Source organism: Anolis carolinensis, chromosome 2, assembly GCF_035594765.1.
Source record: "Anolis carolinensis isolate JA03-04 chromosome 2, rAnoCar3.1.pri, whole genome shotgun sequence".
Lineage (NCBI taxonomy): Eukaryota > Metazoa > Chordata > Lepidosauria > Squamata > Dactyloidae > Anolis > Anolis carolinensis.
Window position 1 is genome coordinate 135912463 of NC_085842.1, and position 21589 is coordinate 135934051.

Genomic DNA, 21589 nt, shown 5'->3' on the forward strand with positions numbered 1-21589 from the left:
ATTGGTATTTGCTATCAAGGCATTTTGTGCAAGAGTCAGGCTTTGCATACTACTAGTAGCTTCTTACCCTGGTTTCAATTCAGACTGGTGCCGCACTGCACTGTAACGGATGGCAATCGTACAAGCCCTGGCTAAGGAACGAGCAGCATCTCCCACAATAATTGAACGGATGAACACCATGGTCCCATAGGTCAGTTTGGCATTGAGAGGTTTCACATATGTGCCATCTGGTTCAACCTAGCAGAAGAAGGTAGTAAAGATATAAAGTGTGAGTTACCTCAATATTGCTTTTACAGTTTTACAAATATACACTGCTGTCTGTCTGCCTCTGTCTTTCTTTCCACATTGAAAGCATATCTGGAAAGATACCTAGTAGCTAAAAGCACTTTAAAACTATTTTTAACATCTTTATTTCAGTAAAACCACTGGACACCATTTGAGTGAAGAGCTGACAAACAAATATATGCATATAAATAGATCCTCACAATTAACATTTCTGACTACCTCCTGTCTATATCATTCCCTGAAGCCAGGAGCATTTCCACAGATTCCAAAGTTCATTATTGCGTGAGTAAAGAGATTCTGACCATCAATTAAATATAATTATATTAATTATCAGCCTATTTTGTGGAAGAGAAGACTGCTGAAAATATGAAAGGGAGGAGGCCAGATACTAAATGTATGTTATTAGCATTCATTTAAAAGCAACCAGCAGTGGTTGGAGCAGGAAACAGAGATGAACCACCATGCCTGGCTACTTTCTTAGAAACTGTCAATTACCCAAGTAGCAGATTAGCAAAGCTGATTGCTTATGAGTGCAATCAGCTTTGTTGCCTCATGTAAAGTGCAATACGTTGAACTTTGTCACACTTCAGCAAAAGCTTACAGGCAGCTTGACCTCAAAAACTGCAAACAAGGTAGAATTGCACAAGTCAGAACTACCTGGCAAGAGATATAATAGGAATTAATCTAAAACAGAGACTTGACTGCACATTGCATAAGACCAATTTAAAGATAATTTGAAGTAGTCAAGTCCATCTAGCTAGTTTCATCCACTACTTGGAAAGTGGTGTGAAGAGCTGACAATTGTAAATCAACAGCAAACAGCAAAAGAGACTACAAAAATGTACCTTGGCATGTTTCATTAGCATGTTTTCACGGGGTATACGGAAATTGTCCATTTTTAAATAGCCATTGTCCATTTCATCATAACCAAATTTTGGCCCAATATCACCAACAGTAATGCCTAGCAATGAGAATAAGCAGTAGAGATAAGCATAAGAAACTCTACATTTTTAATGAAAAGCCCAAAGGGTGCATTTGGAAAGTATTTTCCTTTACAAAGATAACCAGTTACTTGTACCAAACCATGACTACAGAATGATTTACATCCTGAAATTGTTCTGATGAAAATCTATAATCAGATTATAATCATACCAAAAGGGGCTTCATCTGTCATATCACTAATACCTAAGAAGTCATATTTTAGCCATAAATTTGAATAGCTCAAACAGAGGCTTGAAAAGAGATTATCACTTTTTAGCTGGCCACGTGTCTTAATAGGCCGTTCTCTCTTGAGAGAAACATGTACTGTTCTCTCATCTCAGTGGCAAATGAAGTCAAGCGTTTTTGCACAGATTACATAGACCAACTTATATAAATCATACTATTATGTTGTACAAGCCCTTTAAGGTTTTTGACAGTATTTCTCTGTACTTCACTACCTGCTACTGTTGTATGTTCTATCACACTGTTCAGATTTTTTAAGTTTTTAATTTTGGCATCCAGTTCCAACACTTACCTTTCACTGGGCTTAGATAAAAACACATCTTGACCATACATGTTCAGCTGCTTGTTTAAACTTGAACGGATTGCTCACCCACTCATGTCTTTTTACCAACTCTTAAATACCATAAATATGATCTATATGTGTCACTTCATTACCACACTAGCACATTTTGCTCATTCATTACATTTTACAATATGTATAAAGGTTTGCCCAGTGAAGCTGTACTTCAAGCATCTGAAGATATGGGCTGTAGTTCATGAAAGCTTATAATGAAAAGATGTTTGGTGGATATTCCTAAAGTATGGAAATCCTTAGATAGCCCTCCTCCTTTTGCCTATCTGTTGAAAGGCAAAGAACTTTCTATGCAGGTAGGCCCGCAACAACTAACTGCTTTCTATGGTCTGACATTTTAGGATAGATGTATTGCTTTTTATTAGTGTTGCATTTAAAATTGTTTTAATGTTGCTGTAAACATATAAATACTTTAATTTGTATTTTAATATGGATAAAAGGTTATGTTTTCATTGAACCCATTTGAAATTATCTTGTTAACCATCTTGGCTCTCAACGCTAAGAAAAAAAATAAAATAGATCAAATAAAACTTTGAATTTCAAGTCACAAAATATGTATCCCACCTCACTAACTGTTAAAATACTTTATTGTCTATATGGGTGTTTTTCCTTTTACTTCAATTGCTTCTGCATACGTTACTATTTTTTTGTTTAGTTTCTTCGGAAACAATAATGGTCCTTGAGAAAGTTCAGTTATTCTACTTATTTCAATAAACTTAAATAGCCTCCCACAACCCGTGCTCTCTGCATGCAGTGGAATAAAACTACCATTATCCTCAGCAAGCAAGGCCATACTGAGTAAGAATGATGGGAATAATACAATAAATCCCAAAAGTGCTGGTTTGGGTGGGAGCTGCTTTAGAGACACAAAAGAACACTATTATTAGGATGATGATGAATCATAAAGTTGTAAGAGCCCTCGTGGGCTATCCAGTCTAACCTCTGCCAAGAAGCAGGAAAATCTCATTCAAAGCACCCCTGACAGAAGCACCCAGCCTCTGCTTAAAAGCCTCCAAAGCAGGAGCCTCCACCACAGTCCGGGGCAGAGAGTTCCATGGCTGAACAGCTCTCACAGTGAGGAAGTTCTTCCTGATGTTCAAGTGAAATCTCCTTTCCTGTAGGTTGAAGCCACTGTTCTGCATCCTAGTCTCCAGGGGACTAGAAAACTTCCCCTCACATATTTATACATGGCCATCATGTCTCCCCTTAGCCTCTCTTCTGCAGGCTCTTTAAGCTGCTCCTCATAGGATCCAGATTCTTGATCATTTTAGTCACCCTCCTCTGGACACATTCCAGCTTGTGAAAATATCCCTTCAATTGCAGTGCCAGAATTGGACACAGTGCGATTCCAGGTGTGGTCTGACCAAGACAGAATAGAGGGGTAGCATGACTTCCCTGGATCTAGACACTATATTCCTATTTAAGCTGGCCAAAATCCCATTGGCTTTTTAAGCCACTGCATCACATTGTTGGCTCAGGCGTCCCCCATTCTGTATCTTTGCATTTCATTTTTCTGCCTAAGTGGAGTATCTTGCATTTGTCCCCGTTGAACTTCATTTTGTTAGTTTTGGCCCATCTTTCTAATCTTTTAAGATCATTTTGAATTCTGCTCCTGTCTTCTGGAGCTATCCCTCCCAATTTGGTGTCATTTGCAAACTTGATGATCGTGCCTTCTAACCCTTCATCTAAGACATTAATAAAGATGTTAAACAGAACCTGGCCCAGGATGGAACCCTGCGGCACTCCACTCGTGACTTCTTTCCAGGATGAAGAGGAAGCATTGGTGAGCACCCTTTGAGTTTGTTCAATTAACCAATTACAGAGCCACCTAACCATAGCTTTTCCTAGCCCACATTTGACTAGTTTGTTTATCAGAAGGTCATGGGGGACCTTGCCAAAGGCCTTACTGAAATCCAGATACGCTACATCCACGGCATTCCATGCATTTAACCCAAGCTTATAACTATCGAAAAAAGAAATTAGATTAGTCTGGCATGACTTGTTTTTGATAAATTCATATTGACTATTAGTGATGACCGCATTCATTTTTAAATGTTTGCAGACCACTTTCTTAATGATCTTTTCCAGAATCTTGCCTGGTATTGACGTGAGGCTGACCAGACGGTAATTGTTTGGGTTGTCCTTTTTTCCCTTCTTGAAGATAGGGAACACATTCGCCCTCTTCCAATCTGCTGGGACTTCTCCCGTTCTCCAAGAACTCTCAAAGATGATTGCCAGTGTTTCTGAAATAACTTCTGCTAGGTCCTTCAATACTCTTGGATGTAGTTGATCTGACCCTGGGGGCTTGAATTCCTGGACGATGTGTTCCCCTATTTGGGGTTGGATTTTCCCTAATCCTTCATCCACTCCATGTTGCTGAGGTTGAGGACAGCTTTCTTTTTGTGAGAAGACTGAGGCAAAGAATGCATTAAGTTCTGCCTAGTTCTGCCTTTTCCCTATCCCCTGTCAGCATTACCCCATCTTCTCCTCGCAGAGGCCCTATCGCCTTCTTGTTCTTCCTTTTTCTACCGACGTAAGCAAAGAAGCCCTTTTTATTGTTTTTAATGTCCCTAGCAAGCCTGAGCCCATTTTGTGCTTTAGCCTTGCAAACCTTTTCCCTACAGGAGTTGGCTATTCATTTGAATTCTTCTTTTGTAATTTCTCCCCTTTTCCACTTCTTGTGCATGTCTCTTTTGATTCTTAGTCCAGTTAGAAGTTCTTTGAACATCCATTCTGGCTTCTTTGCACTTGTCTTATTTTTTTTTTCTTTGTTCGCACTGTTTGCATTTGCGGCTTGAGTATTTCACTCTTCAAAAACATTCAGTTTGGTGTCCATGGAATGCAGCTCAGTATTTCCTTCATTTTTCAGAAGTCAGCTCTCCTGAAGTCCAGAATGTGGCTTTGACTTATCTTAGTTTCGGCCTTCCTTTGTATCGCAAACTGCAGGAAAACATGGTTGCTTGCCACTAAAGATCCAACCAATTCGACTGCATTGATCAGGTCTTCCTCGTTTGTTAGGATGAGATCAAGAGTAGCCAATCTCCTCTTCTACTTTCTGGACCATAAAACTGTCTGCAAGGCAAGTGAGGAATCTGTTGTATTTTTGGCCGGATTTGTTTTCCAGAAAATATTGGGATAGCTGATATCGCCCATGGTTACTATATCTCTTCTTTGTGCCTGTTTGGTCAACTGTTGACAGTAGACTTCGTTGAGGCTTCGTCCTAGCTCAGTGGTCTGTAGTAGATGCCCACAATGAGATCTTTTTGACTCCCATTTCCCTTGATTTATCTTCTTCTTCACCTCCTCCTCATATTACAGGGGATAACATAAACAACACAATTGCTTTTTTTTGTGTCAGGAGCAACTTGAGTCGCTTCTGGAGTGAGAGAATTGGCTGTCTTCAAGGACACTGCCCAGGGAACGCCTGGCTATTTTGATGTTTTTACCATCCTTGTGGGAGGCTTCTCTCATGTCTCAGCATGGAGCTGGAGCTGATAGAGAGAGCTCATCCGCACTCTCCCCGGGTGGGATTTGAACCTGGCAGCTTTCAGGTCAGCAACCCAATCTTCAAGTCATGAGGCTTTAGTCCACTACGCCACCGGGGGCTCCATAACACAATTGCTAATACACATATATACACAGGCACAGAGGCCAGGGCCTTACCTGGCAATGGCTCATGGGTTCCCAACTGGCGTATTGGCACAATGAAAGCATGTAATCCATGACACTTGCCCTGGGTATAAAGCTGAGCCAAAACAATGGCATGGTTTGATGTCTTACCCACTGCAAGAAGACAAAGCAAACTGAATGTTAACAGATGGAAACCTTTCCACGCAATCAATCCACAACCACCCTAACTTATTTTTAAACTGCTAGGCTTTGTTTCATAAAATATAAACATATAAAATATACACAGCTAAAATAGGGAATGGTCTTAGATGCTGCATTCATTAACTACTAGGATACGATTCTTGAAATATAATTGTATTTTGCCCCAGTAAAAAAAGATTCAGGTTTTGACTGAACAAGGAGCATACTGTGGTGGTTTTCCCAAAAGTAACCTCCCCTATCATGACACCCTGCACATTTCTAATTCCCAGATAGCATGACCAATGACCATGAAAGGGGTGCTGGTCCTACATATTTATGAGGTACAGAGTAAAGGAAAGAAATATATAAAGATATGGTGAAACTTCATTAATGTTAAATCAGTTTCTTTCACCTCGGTCTTTAGGCACAAGAAAAAAGCATAAAAGACTAAGACAAATTCTGGAACAAGACCATTTATTCATAAACATGATCTAAGAACAAAATGAAATCTGGTGGATGAGGTGTGGGATGCTTCAGTTTGCATTGAAGAATGAAATTAATTACTTTAACTGTCTTTAGAGGGATTCTTTCTAAAGGAAGAGGCAATGCATGTAGCTTTGAAGATTAAACAATCCACTTACATCCCCCAGGCCACCACTTAATAGAAGTCACAGTTGGGCTGTTTAGGATGAATTCCTGGGTCGCAGGATCATAAGTGGCTGTGGTTTCCAATCCTCGGAGATGAGTTCCTATAGACAAGCAGCACACCTTGCTTCATAGGATATAAAACTTTAAAATACAGGCATTTTCTATTTCAGTGGTGCTACAGGCATAGATAATGTAAAAACTAGAAATATTGAGTACAAATGTATATCTGCACCACAGAGAAAGAAAAAAACACTTAGCAGTCAGCCCTCCACATTTGCAGGTTTAACTTTTGTGGATTTATGTATGGGTTTGATTAATATATTATCTCTAGGAATTTATAGGCCTCCATGAGTTAGTCTATGGGCAACATCTGCCAGAAGTTGACTACAGAGTCATGCTGGAGGACCTAGAGATTCCTAGAGAGAAATAAGAGATGATGATAATGATGATGATGATAATAATAATTCCACTCCCCCCGCCCCAGGAATCTATAGGCCCTCTAGGGTGATTTTATGGTCTTGCACTTCCAATCCCTGAAAATGTGAAGGGCCTACTGGGCAAATACAAACAACTATATGTGTGAAATACCGGCCACAGACCAATCACCAAATTTACCTCAGATCACAGTCAGATAATTTCTCTTTAGGTCACCTCTATCCTGACAATGTACTGGTTTTATTAACCAAAATGCACCTACTGCACATATCTTTATTTCCTTCCCTCTAAATGTTACAACTATCTGACAAGATTTGACAAACAGAGACATAGAATTTCTATCCATTTCTTGTGGTGAAGCTTTACTAGCAAATCCATCTAATGTCTTGCATGGAAGTCTTCACTGCCAGAATGAAATATACAACAACTGCTTCCTTAATGCATTTCACTTCCAAGTCTTCATTTTGCTCCCACCCAGTGCCACTCCCAGGCATAACCTTCATCCTCCTTCCTGGAGATAAGATCCATACAATTCTCAGGTTGAGCAATGGAACTTGGCAAGTATTGAGTGTTTTCATCTTCTGTATCTCGAGACTATGGAGAAATCCAGCTTCACGAAAGAGTTTTGTCACTTGGTTATGATGAAGATGCATACATGAAAATGTCAACTGAGATTTTACTGTATGTCAAGGTAGAATCACTTTTTTCCAAAGAAAAAAATACATGGCATTGTATTACTGTCAACTGGTTTTATGGGTTTGTACAGAAGACACATAGGGAGCAGTAAATGTGGCTTTGGTTTTGAAAGAGTTCAAACACATTTAACATATATTCGGCAAGCTATTTACTAGAACCCCAAAAACATTCTGCATAGAAAAAAAACCCCTGAAACAAGGAAAGCAGAAGCCATCTTCCATATTATCATTTATTGAGAATTGGTTCATTCTGAAAAAAAGTAAACAGAGATGTCCAGTTTTCTTGACCAGAAGCAATACTGCCCTGGTAAGTAACAGGACAACAGAATATCATATCCAGTATTTAAAGTGAATTTAAAGAACCATGAAACAGACATTGATGGTTTTGGTTCTTGTTTTTACTGTTACGGCTTATTAATGTTATTTTATTGCTTTAATGTCTTATTCTATAAGTTGTCTTGACATAACTTCACTTTAAATAATATTTTAAACCACCTAATTAATTGGGATGGTTCTCAAATAAAGTGACACTTTATTGCTTTTGTAGTGCCTCAAATAAGCTTAATCATCTTCAAGTTGAACATCCCAACTAAGGCAGGAGTATTTCAAAGAGTGCATGCCTTTGGAGAGTAATGGAGCTGCCATGGGCACACGCTCACCCCATCCTGAATATTCAAAACAAACACTGACTAAATGCAGGCTGTCATTATGTGAAACTGGAGTGCCTTTCAAATACATCCAGATAGAATGTTGCAAGAGAATCTCACAATTAGAAACTGAAATGATCCTTTGTAATCAACTGGACTTAACAGCAATATTAATTTTTAGAGGATTCATTTTCCCACATGATATTATGGGAAATAGAAAAAAGCTTCTGTTTGGTATAGTTAGATGAACATTTGCAAACCTAAATATTTTGTGGCATTATCATGTTACATTTTAATTAAAGATACATATATTGATTTGCTTGGCAAACCTAGAGTTTCTAATGATGCATTAAAGTAAATAAGGTTTACACTAGACATTGAATCAAGTAATGAAATGAACTGAAGGGAGACTATTTTAGTTAAGTTTGCAAAAATTACTGTCCCACAACTCTTTAAAGATGTTAAGACTAGTGTTTCAGACGCAGATATATTTCCAAGGAATCACTTAATTTAAGTGTAGTTATGGATAGGTTGAATTAGGAATCTTGAAAAAGACACTATTTTCTCTCTCAGGTAATTTTTGAAGTGTGGCTTAACTGGAAATTCATTTCATCAACTCAGAATATTTATTTCTTGGTCAAGAGTATGTGCTAATCTCTTGAAATTTAAATGTGTAACCTGAAAGCTAATATATGACAGTCAATGGAATAAATCATGCCAGAAACATAGGCAAAAGGCACACTGGCATTTTGGCAATATCACTCTTGGCATAAGACTCCATATTACTGAAATTTCTATATCTACATATTTTATTTATTTATTTATTAGACTTGTATACTGCTACTCCCAGTTTGGCCCGGAGCGGTTTACAGAAATAGATTAAAACAGTGCAATTAGCTTTAAAATAACAATAAAAACAACAATAAAAGCAAATATAGCCCCGGGTTTTTCACCCATCGAAAGCCTGTCGGAAGAGAAAGGTTTTGCAGGCTTTCCGAAAGGCAAGTAGGTCTCGGATAGTTAAGAGTTTCAACTGGCAAGGCATTCCATAATTGAGGGGCTACAATCGAGAAGGCTCTCTGCCTAGTAGAAGACAAATGATAAGTCCGTATGTTAGGGACTTCAAGCAAATTTTGGTCTTCGGACCGAAGTAATCTCTGGGGTTGGTAGGGGGATAAGCGGGCCCTCAGGTACGCTGGCCCCAGACCATGTAAGGCCTTGAAAGTTAGTACCAGTATTTTGAAAGTAATCTGGTACTCAATCGGTAGCCAGTGCAGCTGTTGTAGAATTGGGGTGATACGCCACCTCGCCGGCACCCCGGCGAGAAGACGAGCTCCTGCGTTTTGCACCTCTTTTTCATATAGGAGGAAACCCTGGTTGTGAACTAAACATTCTGAAGTACCCCAGACATAACATCCTCAACACCTTTCAAACCATTTCCTACCCAGATGTACTATTCTTTCAAAGAAAACTGGGAAAGTACTGTACCATGACCCATCTCTGTTTGAGCATATGTGCCAATGATCTCCAAGTTCCAAGCAGGCATGAAGAAGCGATCCTGCTGTTCTTGGGTTGCCTGGGTTAGAAGCGTGGGCAGGAACATGCCCAGATGGAGGTCCAGAGGTTCAGGTCGCCCATGGTGAGCAGCACTGTGGAGAAATGCCGAGGGAAGGGAAGTGTGGAGGGAGATTACAGGATTGAAGCAGGTGAGATTAGATGTGCGATTGGAAGGTTGAGAGAAAACAAGTAATTTTACACAAATGCGAATTTAGCAAGCACAATTTTATCAGAGCACCATTATTTTCCTTGCCTCAAAATTAATTGCTCAAGTAGAGAGTATTCAGTTTCTATTACAAAAATAGGACCAAAATAACAGAGCAGTGCTGGTGGTATGGAGGTTTAGAATTACAGCATTATTTAAAACGAAGTTCAGTTACTTCCAGAAGATACCTTCTATCGGAGCACTGACCCTACTTGATTACGGACCAAATTAGATAAGGAATGTTTCACAATTGAATTAAAAAAATCCATCCATATCGAATTCAACATAGGAGAAAATACTTAGCCAAAACAACATATGAAACAAATTTCAAACTTTAATTGTCTCTTTTTGTTCCCAATATGTTTTGTGCCATTGAGTTTTATTGTTGCTTTAATTGACTCTTGAGGGGCTCTCTGTGTAAGAAAAGAACCATGCTCTGATCCAGCAATCAAATCTAGTGAATAGCTTTGTGTCAACATTTAACATTTATAAACAGGTGAACCATCACCAGCCAAGGCCACCCAAATACAATAAATCATGCTTCCTCATGACAATTTAATAGCCATACACAAATTTGTTGATTGAGCGTTAAGGACTTATTGTTCCCTTGTATCTTTCTAACATAGTTTTGTATACAGCATTCGTTTCATTTTCCGAATGAGTTGGTATAATGGCTAACCGGAAGGAGCTCCTTGGTTAAAACTGAACTGTTGTCATAAACATGCTATGTATACTTTCAGACTTGGTACCCAATCTGAATCATGCAGGAAATAATAGAGTAGTATATAGGTTTATGGTGGACAGAGATTTACCTGTGCTTAATTTTTGTGTTATTTAATTAAAGTAAAGTGTGTGCCTTCAAGTAATCTGGTGACTTATGGCAACTCCACGATTACATACAGTTCTCTTAGACAAGAAATACTCAGGAATAATCTATCCTTGCCTTCCCCTGATTATAACGTAAAGCATCTGGTATTCCTGAATGGTCACAGCACTCCACACACAATATGCTTTTGTGGCTGCATTTAGGGAAAATGGGAAAAAGGCTTTAAGGGAAGATAAGCATGATTACAATCTTAGTGAAAACAGCTAAGGAAAGGCGCTACATTTGCCAACCATAGAGCCTCACACTGGAAAGGGGCAAGGACTGCTACTACACTGCTCCTGGTCCTGAGAGACAGTCAGTCTTCCTAGGCCGATGGTAAAATCTCCCTCTACTCAAAGACCAGTAGTGATGGCCACTTCAATAGTAGTTGCATGCTCAACACCAAGTAGGTGTAGAGGCTTTTCCACATATTACTATTTATTGCCAACACACCATAGATAGTTGGAGTATTCTCGGTCTATGAAAATTAAGCCAAACTGGAAAAAAACTGAACTAAATCCTACCTGAGATAGGAACAGATTGTATGGTAACAGATTGAAAAAATGCAGCATTTCCAATCTATTCAAATTATTCTTAATTAATAGTGAATTGAGGCATATTACCGTATATCTTATAATTAAGAAAAAGTTAATGGATCTGAAATCACTATTCAGTAAAAATAATAATTATGTTTTTAGAAATAATACTTAATGCCCAGTTTACAGGTCAAACAACAAATGTTCCAAATTTTCAAGCACAGTGCTGCTATGATCTCTACTATTTATGGATGCAAATGGAATCCTGATTTCCATTTCCTGATAAAGACAAAAACGGAGCAACCGATTGCAGCACCAAGAGGGCAGAAGATCTATGCAACTGATGTGCAACCCAGGCACAGGCCTGGAGCAAAGAATGTTTTCATATGGATAATTTCATATGGTTATTCTGGATCATTTTGTTGATATGTGTTTGTTTTATTAAGGCATTGAATATTTGCTTTTTTGTATGTTGGACTCCACTCTGAGTCCTCCCGGGGAGATAGGGTGGAATATAAATATATTATTATTATTATTATTATTATTATTATTATTATTATTATTATATCATCATCATCATCATCATCATCATCATCATCTATCCTGGGATCCAGCAACTTTGTAGTCAATGTAAAAACCCTTGCCTTTATAATTGAGCAAATGAGTAAAGAGTTATATTGTTGTTGTTGTTGCTTAGAACTTATTATTCAAAGCAGAGTTTTCAGTAAAGCAAAGAAATCCAAAACAACTGAAAATTAAACAGTAAGAATTCTAGCTCACATAAGCCCCTGAGGAATCATAAGAAAAAGAAAGTGTGAGTTACACCACTACACTGTTACTCACAACTGTGAAGATATCAGCATGATTCATTTATCATTAATAACTGGTTAAATGAGATTGCAGTATTGTTAGTAAGGCACAGAATACATAAAATAAATCATTGTCATAAAGTTGGAAGGAAAGGGAAAGACAAGCGAGATACTTCATTTTGCTTAGTCCTAAGATGTTTCATTTGGCCATTATGTTCAAATAACTATGTGAAGTACACAAAAAGGGCTATGTATTTATCTTCACCAAATAAAGACTTAATGATAGTTAAAAATTCAAACAGTTAATTCACCACATAGCCCACTATTCTTGATTCATCATTCTTCAGGTTTGATTGCAGACAAACTAGAAACCATAGGCTTTTCCTTCTCATTTGGGAGAATTCATGTCTTCTCTAAAATCCAGTACAGCATTAAAGGATTCTAGATTAAGCCATCAGCCTTAGATATCTTCATGAGATTTATGTACGCTGTTAGAATAAGTATGATAGACAAGTATTTTGAACAATTAGATGAAAAAAAGAAACCAATCAGATGCTTGATGTGGGTTTCAGTCTCAATTTATTAGGTGCTTGATTTATTTACAGTAATTATTGTGTCAGAAGTGAATTGAGAATACAATTATAATACATAGAAAACCATAAACAAAGCTTTAAAAAACCCAAAAGTTGGCATTATGCTAAATTTCGATTGCCTCTAGTGTCTCTGTAAGACGGTCCTCCATTGTGCATTGTAATAAGTGGTCTGTGGCTTGTTCTTCTCTGCACGCACATGTCGTGGACTCCACTTTGTAGCCCCATTTCTGAAGATTGGCTCTGCATCTCGTAGCATCACAACACAGTCTGTTCAGTGCCTTCCAAGTCGCTTGATATGTTCCTTTCATTCATGTACTATAAAAAAGTTGTTCATCCAAGTAAATATTGAATGTGGTTGAATGGTGGACACAACTATTGGCTGTCTTAGTAGACATAGGCAAAGCCAACATCTTAACTCTTCACAGACTGGCTGATCTTTCTCCCTGACTTCAAAACTTGAGGGCGAGTCATTCTAGAGGAAAGTCTGACTTGCAGAACATTGGTACAGTCTTTCCCATACAGGGCTAGTGACTTGGAGAGTCTTGTATTAACTGGTTCATTCTGTGCAGAAAATCACATCTGGATCAATTCATTTGTCCGGCAGACAATTTTAGAGATCACCATTCAATGCTCGGTGTGTCACATATGCTGCTGTGCCTCACACAGACATCTCAGAGGAATGTACATGTAGCACAAGTATTTATTCTTCTTCCAAATGTGGTACTCAGATACCTATATGCTTAGCCTTCCTCCATTTTATGCACATGCACTAGAACCTTCACCATACTTCAAGTATGCAATTTAAATCCATGCTGTTTGCAATATGTGATTCAACTTTTCATTTGTATGTGATTAAAGTGATGTTGATCTAGGAATTTGGAAATACAACAGTGCAATACTATTGGTCAGTATTTCCTAAATTCAGAAGGAAAGCTAAGCTAGTTAAACAAATTGCTGACACTTATCATTAGCAATCTTTTGGAACAATTCTGACCATGGGAAATGTTATTACTTTTTGAGCTACGTTTCCAGAATTCACCAGTGCTGGCTTGGGGATGCCAAGAGTTGCAATCCAAAAATCCAACATTCTCAAGCTGTAGTATTTGGCCTGCTATTGTTCATGATCTGACAGCAAGGAAATAAAACCAGCAGATAGTCAGGAGGTGCCTTGGATGTGCAAACAGCACAGCTGTGTATACCACTACACGGAGTCAAGACAGTCAAATGTGGAGAAACTGAAATTTAGATCTAGTAAATCTTTGCATTTTACCCTGTAAAATGTGGTGTGAGCCCTCCCTGTAAGGGAGGGCTCACACCACATAGGGTCACCCATAAGTCTATGGAAAGGACTAACCATGCCCCAATTCAGTCTGAGCGTAGGTGCCGATTATCTGGAATCGAGAGGCCAGGGACAGCCATTTCTCTCGTTGAGTTTCACTGCACAGATTCTGTAAGGTGTTTGTAAACATGCTGTAGTGTAGATCAACTGGCAGAACAGGTTTGGGCATGCCCGTGCATACACTATGGGAGAAAGAGAGATGACTGATCAGGTTTTCACTATTACCTTGCTAGGAAACAGCTGTTGTACTTTGTTACAACAGACTTCCATTTTTCTTAAGTCTTTTTTCACATCTTAAGCTTTCAGACACAGCAGTAACCATGACAGCAAAGACATAACCAAATTGCTGTGTGATGGTGCACAAAGTCATTTTAATATGATGTCAAAACATAAAGAATTCATATTAATATCAATCAGGCATTTATAAAATATAGCTACAGTCAAGTTAAGTTTAAAGGCAAAGAGTGATTATCTGCCACCGTCCCATCAACATTCAAATTCTACACGATTCTATAAATTGTGTTTTCTCACATTAAGAAGTGTTGGAATTCATACAGATATTTTGACAGTAAGAAAGTAAAGAAAATGGGAAGGTAAGGGCAGTAGAAGTAATAAGGAAAGAGGAACATAAAGGCCTGAGGTGAGGATCACAAAAAGATGTCACTAGATCAGTCTAGTTTCAGACTGAACTTATCAATAAGATTTGGTTTTCCGGTTCTTAAAAAAAAGAAACCAACCTGTATTAACATGCCATAGTTTGTGAGAGATTTTATTATTAATGATGTTTACTCATTACTGACCAAACATTTTTGGGGTCATAAAACAAATATTTGGCCCTTTTCTATTTAAGAGATTTTTTTTTAAAAAAAATTGTTTTATGACCCCAAAAATGTTTTAAATAACGAGGAAATTACTGCAATATAGAAAATTTGCTTTTTTCCCAGTGTTTCACTAGACTCTGGTGACTCTGCCTTATCAGTCAAAGAGACATCAGTGACTTTCGCAGATGACTGGGAAAGCTGACATGAAACACATAAAATCTCAGTATTTCATCTCCAATTCATTTCATAGAAGCAACTTTGATACAAAGAAACTGACACACATTTAAGACAATTTTCCCCACCAAAACAAGCAGATTCTGACTGAATGTGAGCATATTCATTATCTAGCCTATTAGAAGTTTTCAAAGCAGAAAGAAAGCTAACAAGAGAAGACTTTAAAAATATTTATATATTTCATGCCATTCACACCTACCCATACAATAAGGTGGTAAAGTACAGTACCAGAGCAGTGTTCTGGCTGATACTATGGAAAAACAATAAGTAAATTGAAAATGTTGCTGTGCAAGAGGCAAAGTCTACTTTCTTGCATAATTTGGCACCTGTACAAAAAACAATTAGGCCTAACAGTTAACTGCAAAAAAAAATTCTGCTGCAAACTTAAAATGAGAGGGCACAAGTATTCTTACTGAGAAAACCCTACAGAAATGTCTGGATTAGCTTATGCCTTAAAGCAATGGGGACCCAACAGGTCACCTAGTCACACAACAACTTTGCAAATTCACAAATACACCTTTTGTATGGTAGTAGTCCACATGTGGTAGGCAGTGATGCTTAAAAGGAAAGAGCCATCTAGTTAGCTATTACATTAGAAGCTGTGAAAAGATCCTCAAGGCTCTCAATCCCTAGAGGCTGTCGCACAAGCTACCTACCAGGCCTAAATGAAGAATCGCTAAATCAGCTACAGGAATATCTCAGACTATTTCAAGAGAATCCATACAGTGATGGGACTATAGCAGCAGGCCAAAAACTATCTACAGCCTTAGCTAACGCTAAGAAAGACCGTTGGATAGGGCTGCTTGAAAACGTTGACATGTCCAAGAGTAGCCGAAAAGCCTGGCAATTGCTGAGACGCCTGGATAGTGACCCTCTGGTCAACCATGGACACGCAAACATGACACCAGACCAGATAGCTCACCAGCTAATTCAGAATGGGAAAACCAACTGCAGCAGAATAAAGATGAAAATCAACAAGGTGCCAGAACTTGAAACCCACCAGTTGTCTTTTCCTCTAAACCTGAAAGAACTCAGAGAAGCCATCAAGCAATGTAAGACTGGCAAAGCACCTGGCCTAGATGGCCTGATGATGGAGCAAATCAAGCACTTGGGCCCCAAAGCTGAAAACTGGCTTTTGAAATTCTACGATCAATGCTTGGCACACAAACAGATTCCCAGAGCATGGAGGAAAACTAAGATCATTGCCCAGGAACTACCGACCAATCTCCCTCTTATGTCATCTATATAAAGTCTATGAGAGGATGCTATTAAATTGACTAGGACCTGTTATCGAACCCAAGCTTATTGCACAACAAGCAGGTTTCAGACCAGGGAAAAAATGTACAGGTCAAATTTTTCATCTGACTGAGCATATCGAGGAAGGCTATGAGAAAGGCTGCATTACGGGGACAGTTTTTGTGGACCTTATGGCAGCCTATGACACGGTGCAACATAGAAAAATGCTGCATAAAGTCTACCATATCACCCGGGACTTTACAAAAACTGTTCAGACTCTCCTAGAAAACCACAGCTTCTATGTGGAGTTTCAGGGCCGGAAAAGCAGATGGAGGAGGCAAAAGAATGGTTTGCCCCAAGGCAGCGTTCTTGCACCGACCTTATTTAATATCTTCATGAATGATCAGCCACAACCACCACTCACAAAGAGCTTTATATATGCTGATGACCTTGGCCTTACAACACAAGTGAAAGATTTTGAAACAGTTGAAAACCAACTCACTAATGCCTTGAAAGATCTCTCCAGCTACTACAAAGAGAACCACCTGAAGCTTAACCCTGCCAAGACACAAGTGTGTGCTTCCCACCTACGTAACTGTGAAGCCAACAGGAAACTGAAAGTTACTTGGGAAGGCCAAGCGCTTGAACACTGTTTCCATCCTAAATATCTTAGTGTCACCTTAGATCGAACACTAACATATAGGAAACACTGCATGAACACCAAGCACAAAGCAGCTGCACACAACAACATCCTGCAGAAACTGACTGGCAGCGCATGGATGCAGACCCACAAGTAATAAGAACATCAGCCCTGGCCTTGTCTTTCTCAACTGCTGAATACGCCTGTCCTGTCTGGCACAAGTCTGCACATGCAAAGCAGGTGGACATAGCCCTAAACGAAACATGCAGAATAATCACAGGATGCCTTAAACCTACACCTGTTGATAAACTCTACAAATTAGCTGGCATTGCCCCTCCTGACGAGTGACGGGAAGTTGCTACTAACTGCGAGAGAAATAAGGTCGAACATTGTGAAAGCCATCCACTGCATGACTATCAGCCTCTTCCCACTAGACTCAAATCAAGGAAGGGCTTCATGAGAACCACCACTCCTCTTGATATTCCTCCAGCAACAGCAAGGGTGTCCCTCTGGGCAGCTAAACCTGGCAATTCTAACTGGATGGCCCCCCATGAGGGTCTTCCTCCAGGGGCAAACCAAGAATGGGCAACTTGGAAGTCCTTGAACAGACTCAGAAGCGGAGTGGGAAGATCTAAAGACAACTTGGCAAGGTGGCACTACCTGGAGGAATCCTCCACCTTGTGTGAGCAGAACAAACAACTCCGCATATGTATGCTTGCCCACAATGTCCTGCCTCATGTACAGAGGAGGCGTTGCTTAAAGCTACGGACAATGCGGTTGCTGTTGCCCGCTTTTGGTCTAAAACTATTTAGTTGCTTGTGATTTCCTTTTTTTCCATCATTTTAAAATGCATTTGTTATGCAATGCTTTTGACACGAAATAAATAAAGCCATTACATTTAACAATGATTTTGGGCACAAAGATTACCAGACCAGTTAGTTGCTCATGTTCTGGCCCCAGATGAATGCTAGGGCCAAATGGAAATCAATTATTTTAAAAATTAAACAATTAAAACGTTTTTGCTTTAAAAAAATCTACCTTCAAATTTCACCTTAAGCAAGCGGAATATAGAGCTACTGTCTCGGAAAAAAAAAATGAATTAACAGATTGCTAATGGAGCTAATGAATTAATCTCAGCTCTAGGGGCTTCTGAGACTGATTATCTGGATCTATTTTAATTTGGCTTCCTTGGCAGATGAGCTACTCCAGAAACTAAAGACGGGGCAGGACGGAATGTACCTGTTGTTTTTGCTAGACCTCTTAGATATATTTGACACTATCAACCACTGTGTCTCTCTGGGTCACCTCAGTGTGTTGGTTTTAATCCTGTTATTAATATTCTTAGTTTTGTATATTTTAACTATATGTTTTTTAAAAACCACTCAAGAGTCCCAGCTTGGCAGAAAGGCAGGGAAAAAAAGGAATAGATGTCAATCTCACAATTCATTGGGTTTACACACAGAAGACAAACAGATTATGATTGCCAGAATTCTGGCTCATTGAGGGAACTGAATGAAATTCTCAAAAAAAAATTCATGGTATGATAGCCAAGTACAAGCCACAAATCATTAGTTTTGTTGGCTTACAATCTCGTACTGAAATGTCTGAACCAGGAATTGTAGTTTATGAATGGCTATATTTGGAAGCTTCTGGATAACTAAAAATGAGGATTCTAATTGTATCTCAAGTTATAAATGTTAAAAAAGAAAATGTTTAGACAATTCCTGAACTGGATTTAATCTGATCTCATGATTTACTCTATGTGTTCAGAATTCAGAAGCACTTAATTGGGATTTTCAGACATGTGGAAATATATATTTAAAACTGATAGATCATTATTAAATATATACTATAACAATGTGTGGTTAAGACTGGATTGCATCCAATGAACATCTTTATCTATTCAGGAAGTATAAAAGGTGGTTCTGTAATTAAGAAAAAACAACCGGGTGAGAAAGCTCCTTTTATTATTCCACTGGAACTTTGGGACACTTTGCATAACTGCTCTTGCTGGATTAGGCCATGGTTCATTCGTCCAAAGGTCTATATGTGTAACCATGCCAAATACGACAGTACTGTTGGCCTTCAAATGTTTTGCTCCCAGCATCTGGCACTCAGATGTGCACAGCCTCTGAACAGAAAAGTTTCATGCAGTGTCATCCTTCACTGGCCTATACCCAAATAGTTTTGTCTACTTGAACAAGAAAGGCAGCAACCCAACCAATCACCAGCTACGACCATACCTTGTAGGTATAAATTCCCCATTATTTATAATTTGTCTGTGGATTAATCTTCTATGGATTAACTTCATAGGTGACACTGAGCTCTTGCACTATGCCATAGGAAAAGATTCACTTCATCACTAGTTTACTATGTTGTAAATGTCCTTTTTGTATTCAAAGAGTACTGTTAGATATACTTCCCGAGAAGGCAGTGTGCTAAGCGGAGCTTAATATGCCAGGATGTTAAGAGAAAAATGGCTTGGGGAGGGAGGGCAGGCAAGAGTGAACACGCTACACTCCCAGCCAGTGAGTTTAACTTATTTGTCCTCTGCAGATTTAACTTGACATTGGTTAAATATATTGAAATTTTAAAGAGTTTCCAGTCGTTATTTAAGAAAACGAGAAGATATCCAAATGAAGTTAAAAAGGTTGTATGCTAGGCACAGTCATAGGTCTGGGTTTCTAAATGATTTTTCCATCTCAGTTTAATGAATGCTTAAAGTGCAGGATTCAGTAACATGCTTCAATACCTTTAGCATACAGGCGCTCAAAGAGAGAGAAAAGCAGACAAGGTGATGGAACAGATCCAATGTCAAGGTCTCTATCCAACTTTCTACTTTCCTCTTTATCCCACACACAGAACCAGCCTTTCATCAAATTGCATAGAAGAAGCTGGAGCTCCACCCACATGACTTTTACCCCATTTATAGTGTGTTTATTGAACTTCGACCCATCCTGCCACAATTACAGAGAAAGGGAGAGGAAACCTTTTTTGCTCATTGTGAAAGTTAGTAACCTCTCCATTATGTTGTTCAAGAAAAACATTTTCCATACACAGTCCAAGACAAGAAAGTTTTAAAAGTGATACTTATTAACAGAGCGTAAGATACTGAATGGCAAAGCCCAGGTTACAGATAACATATCATCTTGACAGAGTACTGTATGGCACAGGGTTATAAAAAATGCTGTTATTTCACAGCTCTTACTAAAGGGCCTTTAGTTATGTAACTGAGGAAGAACAGCATGACTGCAATATCTGACGGTTAGCCACAGAAAGACCCTTCCTTCTTGATACATAGGATTGATTAGATAATACCTATGAGGTTACAATATGTCACAGGCACAAAAGAGATATCAACCCATGGCAGGCTGGTATTTCTGGAGCCCAAAGTTTCATATGGGTGAAATATCAAAGGGAAAAATAAGGGCCTCCTGTCCAGTTGAACTAGGTAGGAACTCTCTCACAGCTTTAAAATAGGTAGGTCTCAACTGGGTCAAATATTTGCCATGTAGGATCCTGACATTTTAATACTCTTTCCCTGATCTGTAACATCTGAGGCAGGTGGTCAGGCAGGCAGCCTGTTACATAAGGATTTGTGGTACTCTGGCACAGGAGTACGAGAACCAACCAGTCAGGCCTGCCTGTCCAGTGCTGCATTGATGGCTGTGCGCTGGCCCTTAACTCAGAGATGCAAAGATATTCAGGCAAGAGAACAGTGCAATTTGGAAGTAGCACTCACAAGAATGCTTGGCCGACATAGCTTTACATCGCAAGGTTTGTTTCATTTGGGAACATGGTAATAAACACAACCTTCACACAATCTGCTCTTCAAAAATAAAGTTGAACAAACAGTTAGCATAACTTTAAAAAATATTTAAAATATAAACGAAGATAGTAGGGAACAAGACACTAATTACTACCTTAGTCACCTCAGCCTATCATGAATAGAAGCAGACAAGAAGCAAAGTCCACTTGGTATCCTGTTTCTACAGAAAAGGTGCAATTTCGATCAACCTTGAGCATTTGTGATGTTGCCTACCACTAATGGGAACTGTAAACCAACAGCAACTGAAAGACCACAGTTGCTTAGCTTTGTATTATGGGTTAAATGGATCTGGCTTTCTAAAGTAAATTTATTTTTTCAAGCATATAAACATGGACACCATACATAGCTTGCTGCTCATCTTTAGTGTCAGTAGATGATGATCCAGATGCACTTCTATACCACTTTGTAGTGAATGCTCTTCTAGAAATGTAGGCATGACAGTTGGAAGAGTTCAAAATTTAACATAGGATTTATATATAGTTTTCCCTCAACATTTGTCAGTTTGACTTGTGCAAATTTGATAATTTGTAGATTTGACTAAAATGTTTTCTCTAGGATTCTCTAGTTCCTCTAATATAACTCTATGGTCAACAGTGCGATTCTATGGTCAGCTTCTGGAATAAGTTAGGGTTATATTCCCACAGGTGAAAAATAAAGCGTTTTATTAACTTCTTTCACATTGTGATGGGAAGTCTTGCATCTCTTATTTCAGTGAAAGTGGAGGGCTGGATGTACTAGATTTCCTTATTTATTTGGATATGAATAGGTTATTACTGGCATTGAGGCATTATGCATGACAGCACAGTCAACAGGCCTGCTTAGTTAAACC

The 21589-nt window shown here is 38.8% G+C and overlaps 1 protein-coding gene across 2 annotated transcripts in view; it reads right to left on the reverse strand.

The window, feature by feature from the left end:
* acox1 (acyl-CoA oxidase 1) overlaps positions 1–21589 on the reverse strand; it is a 38934-nt gene that overhangs the window by 12061 nt on the left and 5284 nt on the right. The window contains exons 3-7 of one of the 2 annotated variants that reach the window (XM_003217201.3): positions 14016–14182; positions 6313–6420; positions 5525–5644; positions 1131–1246; positions 68–237 (exon numbers count right to left, since the gene is read on the reverse strand). In XM_003217201.3, the coding sequence (XP_003217249.2) occupies positions 68–237; positions 1131–1246; positions 5525–5644; positions 6313–6420; positions 14016–14182 (681 nt within the window). Of the gene's footprint in view, positions 1–67; positions 238–1130; positions 1247–5524; positions 5645–6312; positions 6421–9584; positions 9746–14015; positions 14183–21589 lie in introns of both variants that reach the window. The other variant, XM_003217200.3, reaches the window with a different exon arrangement.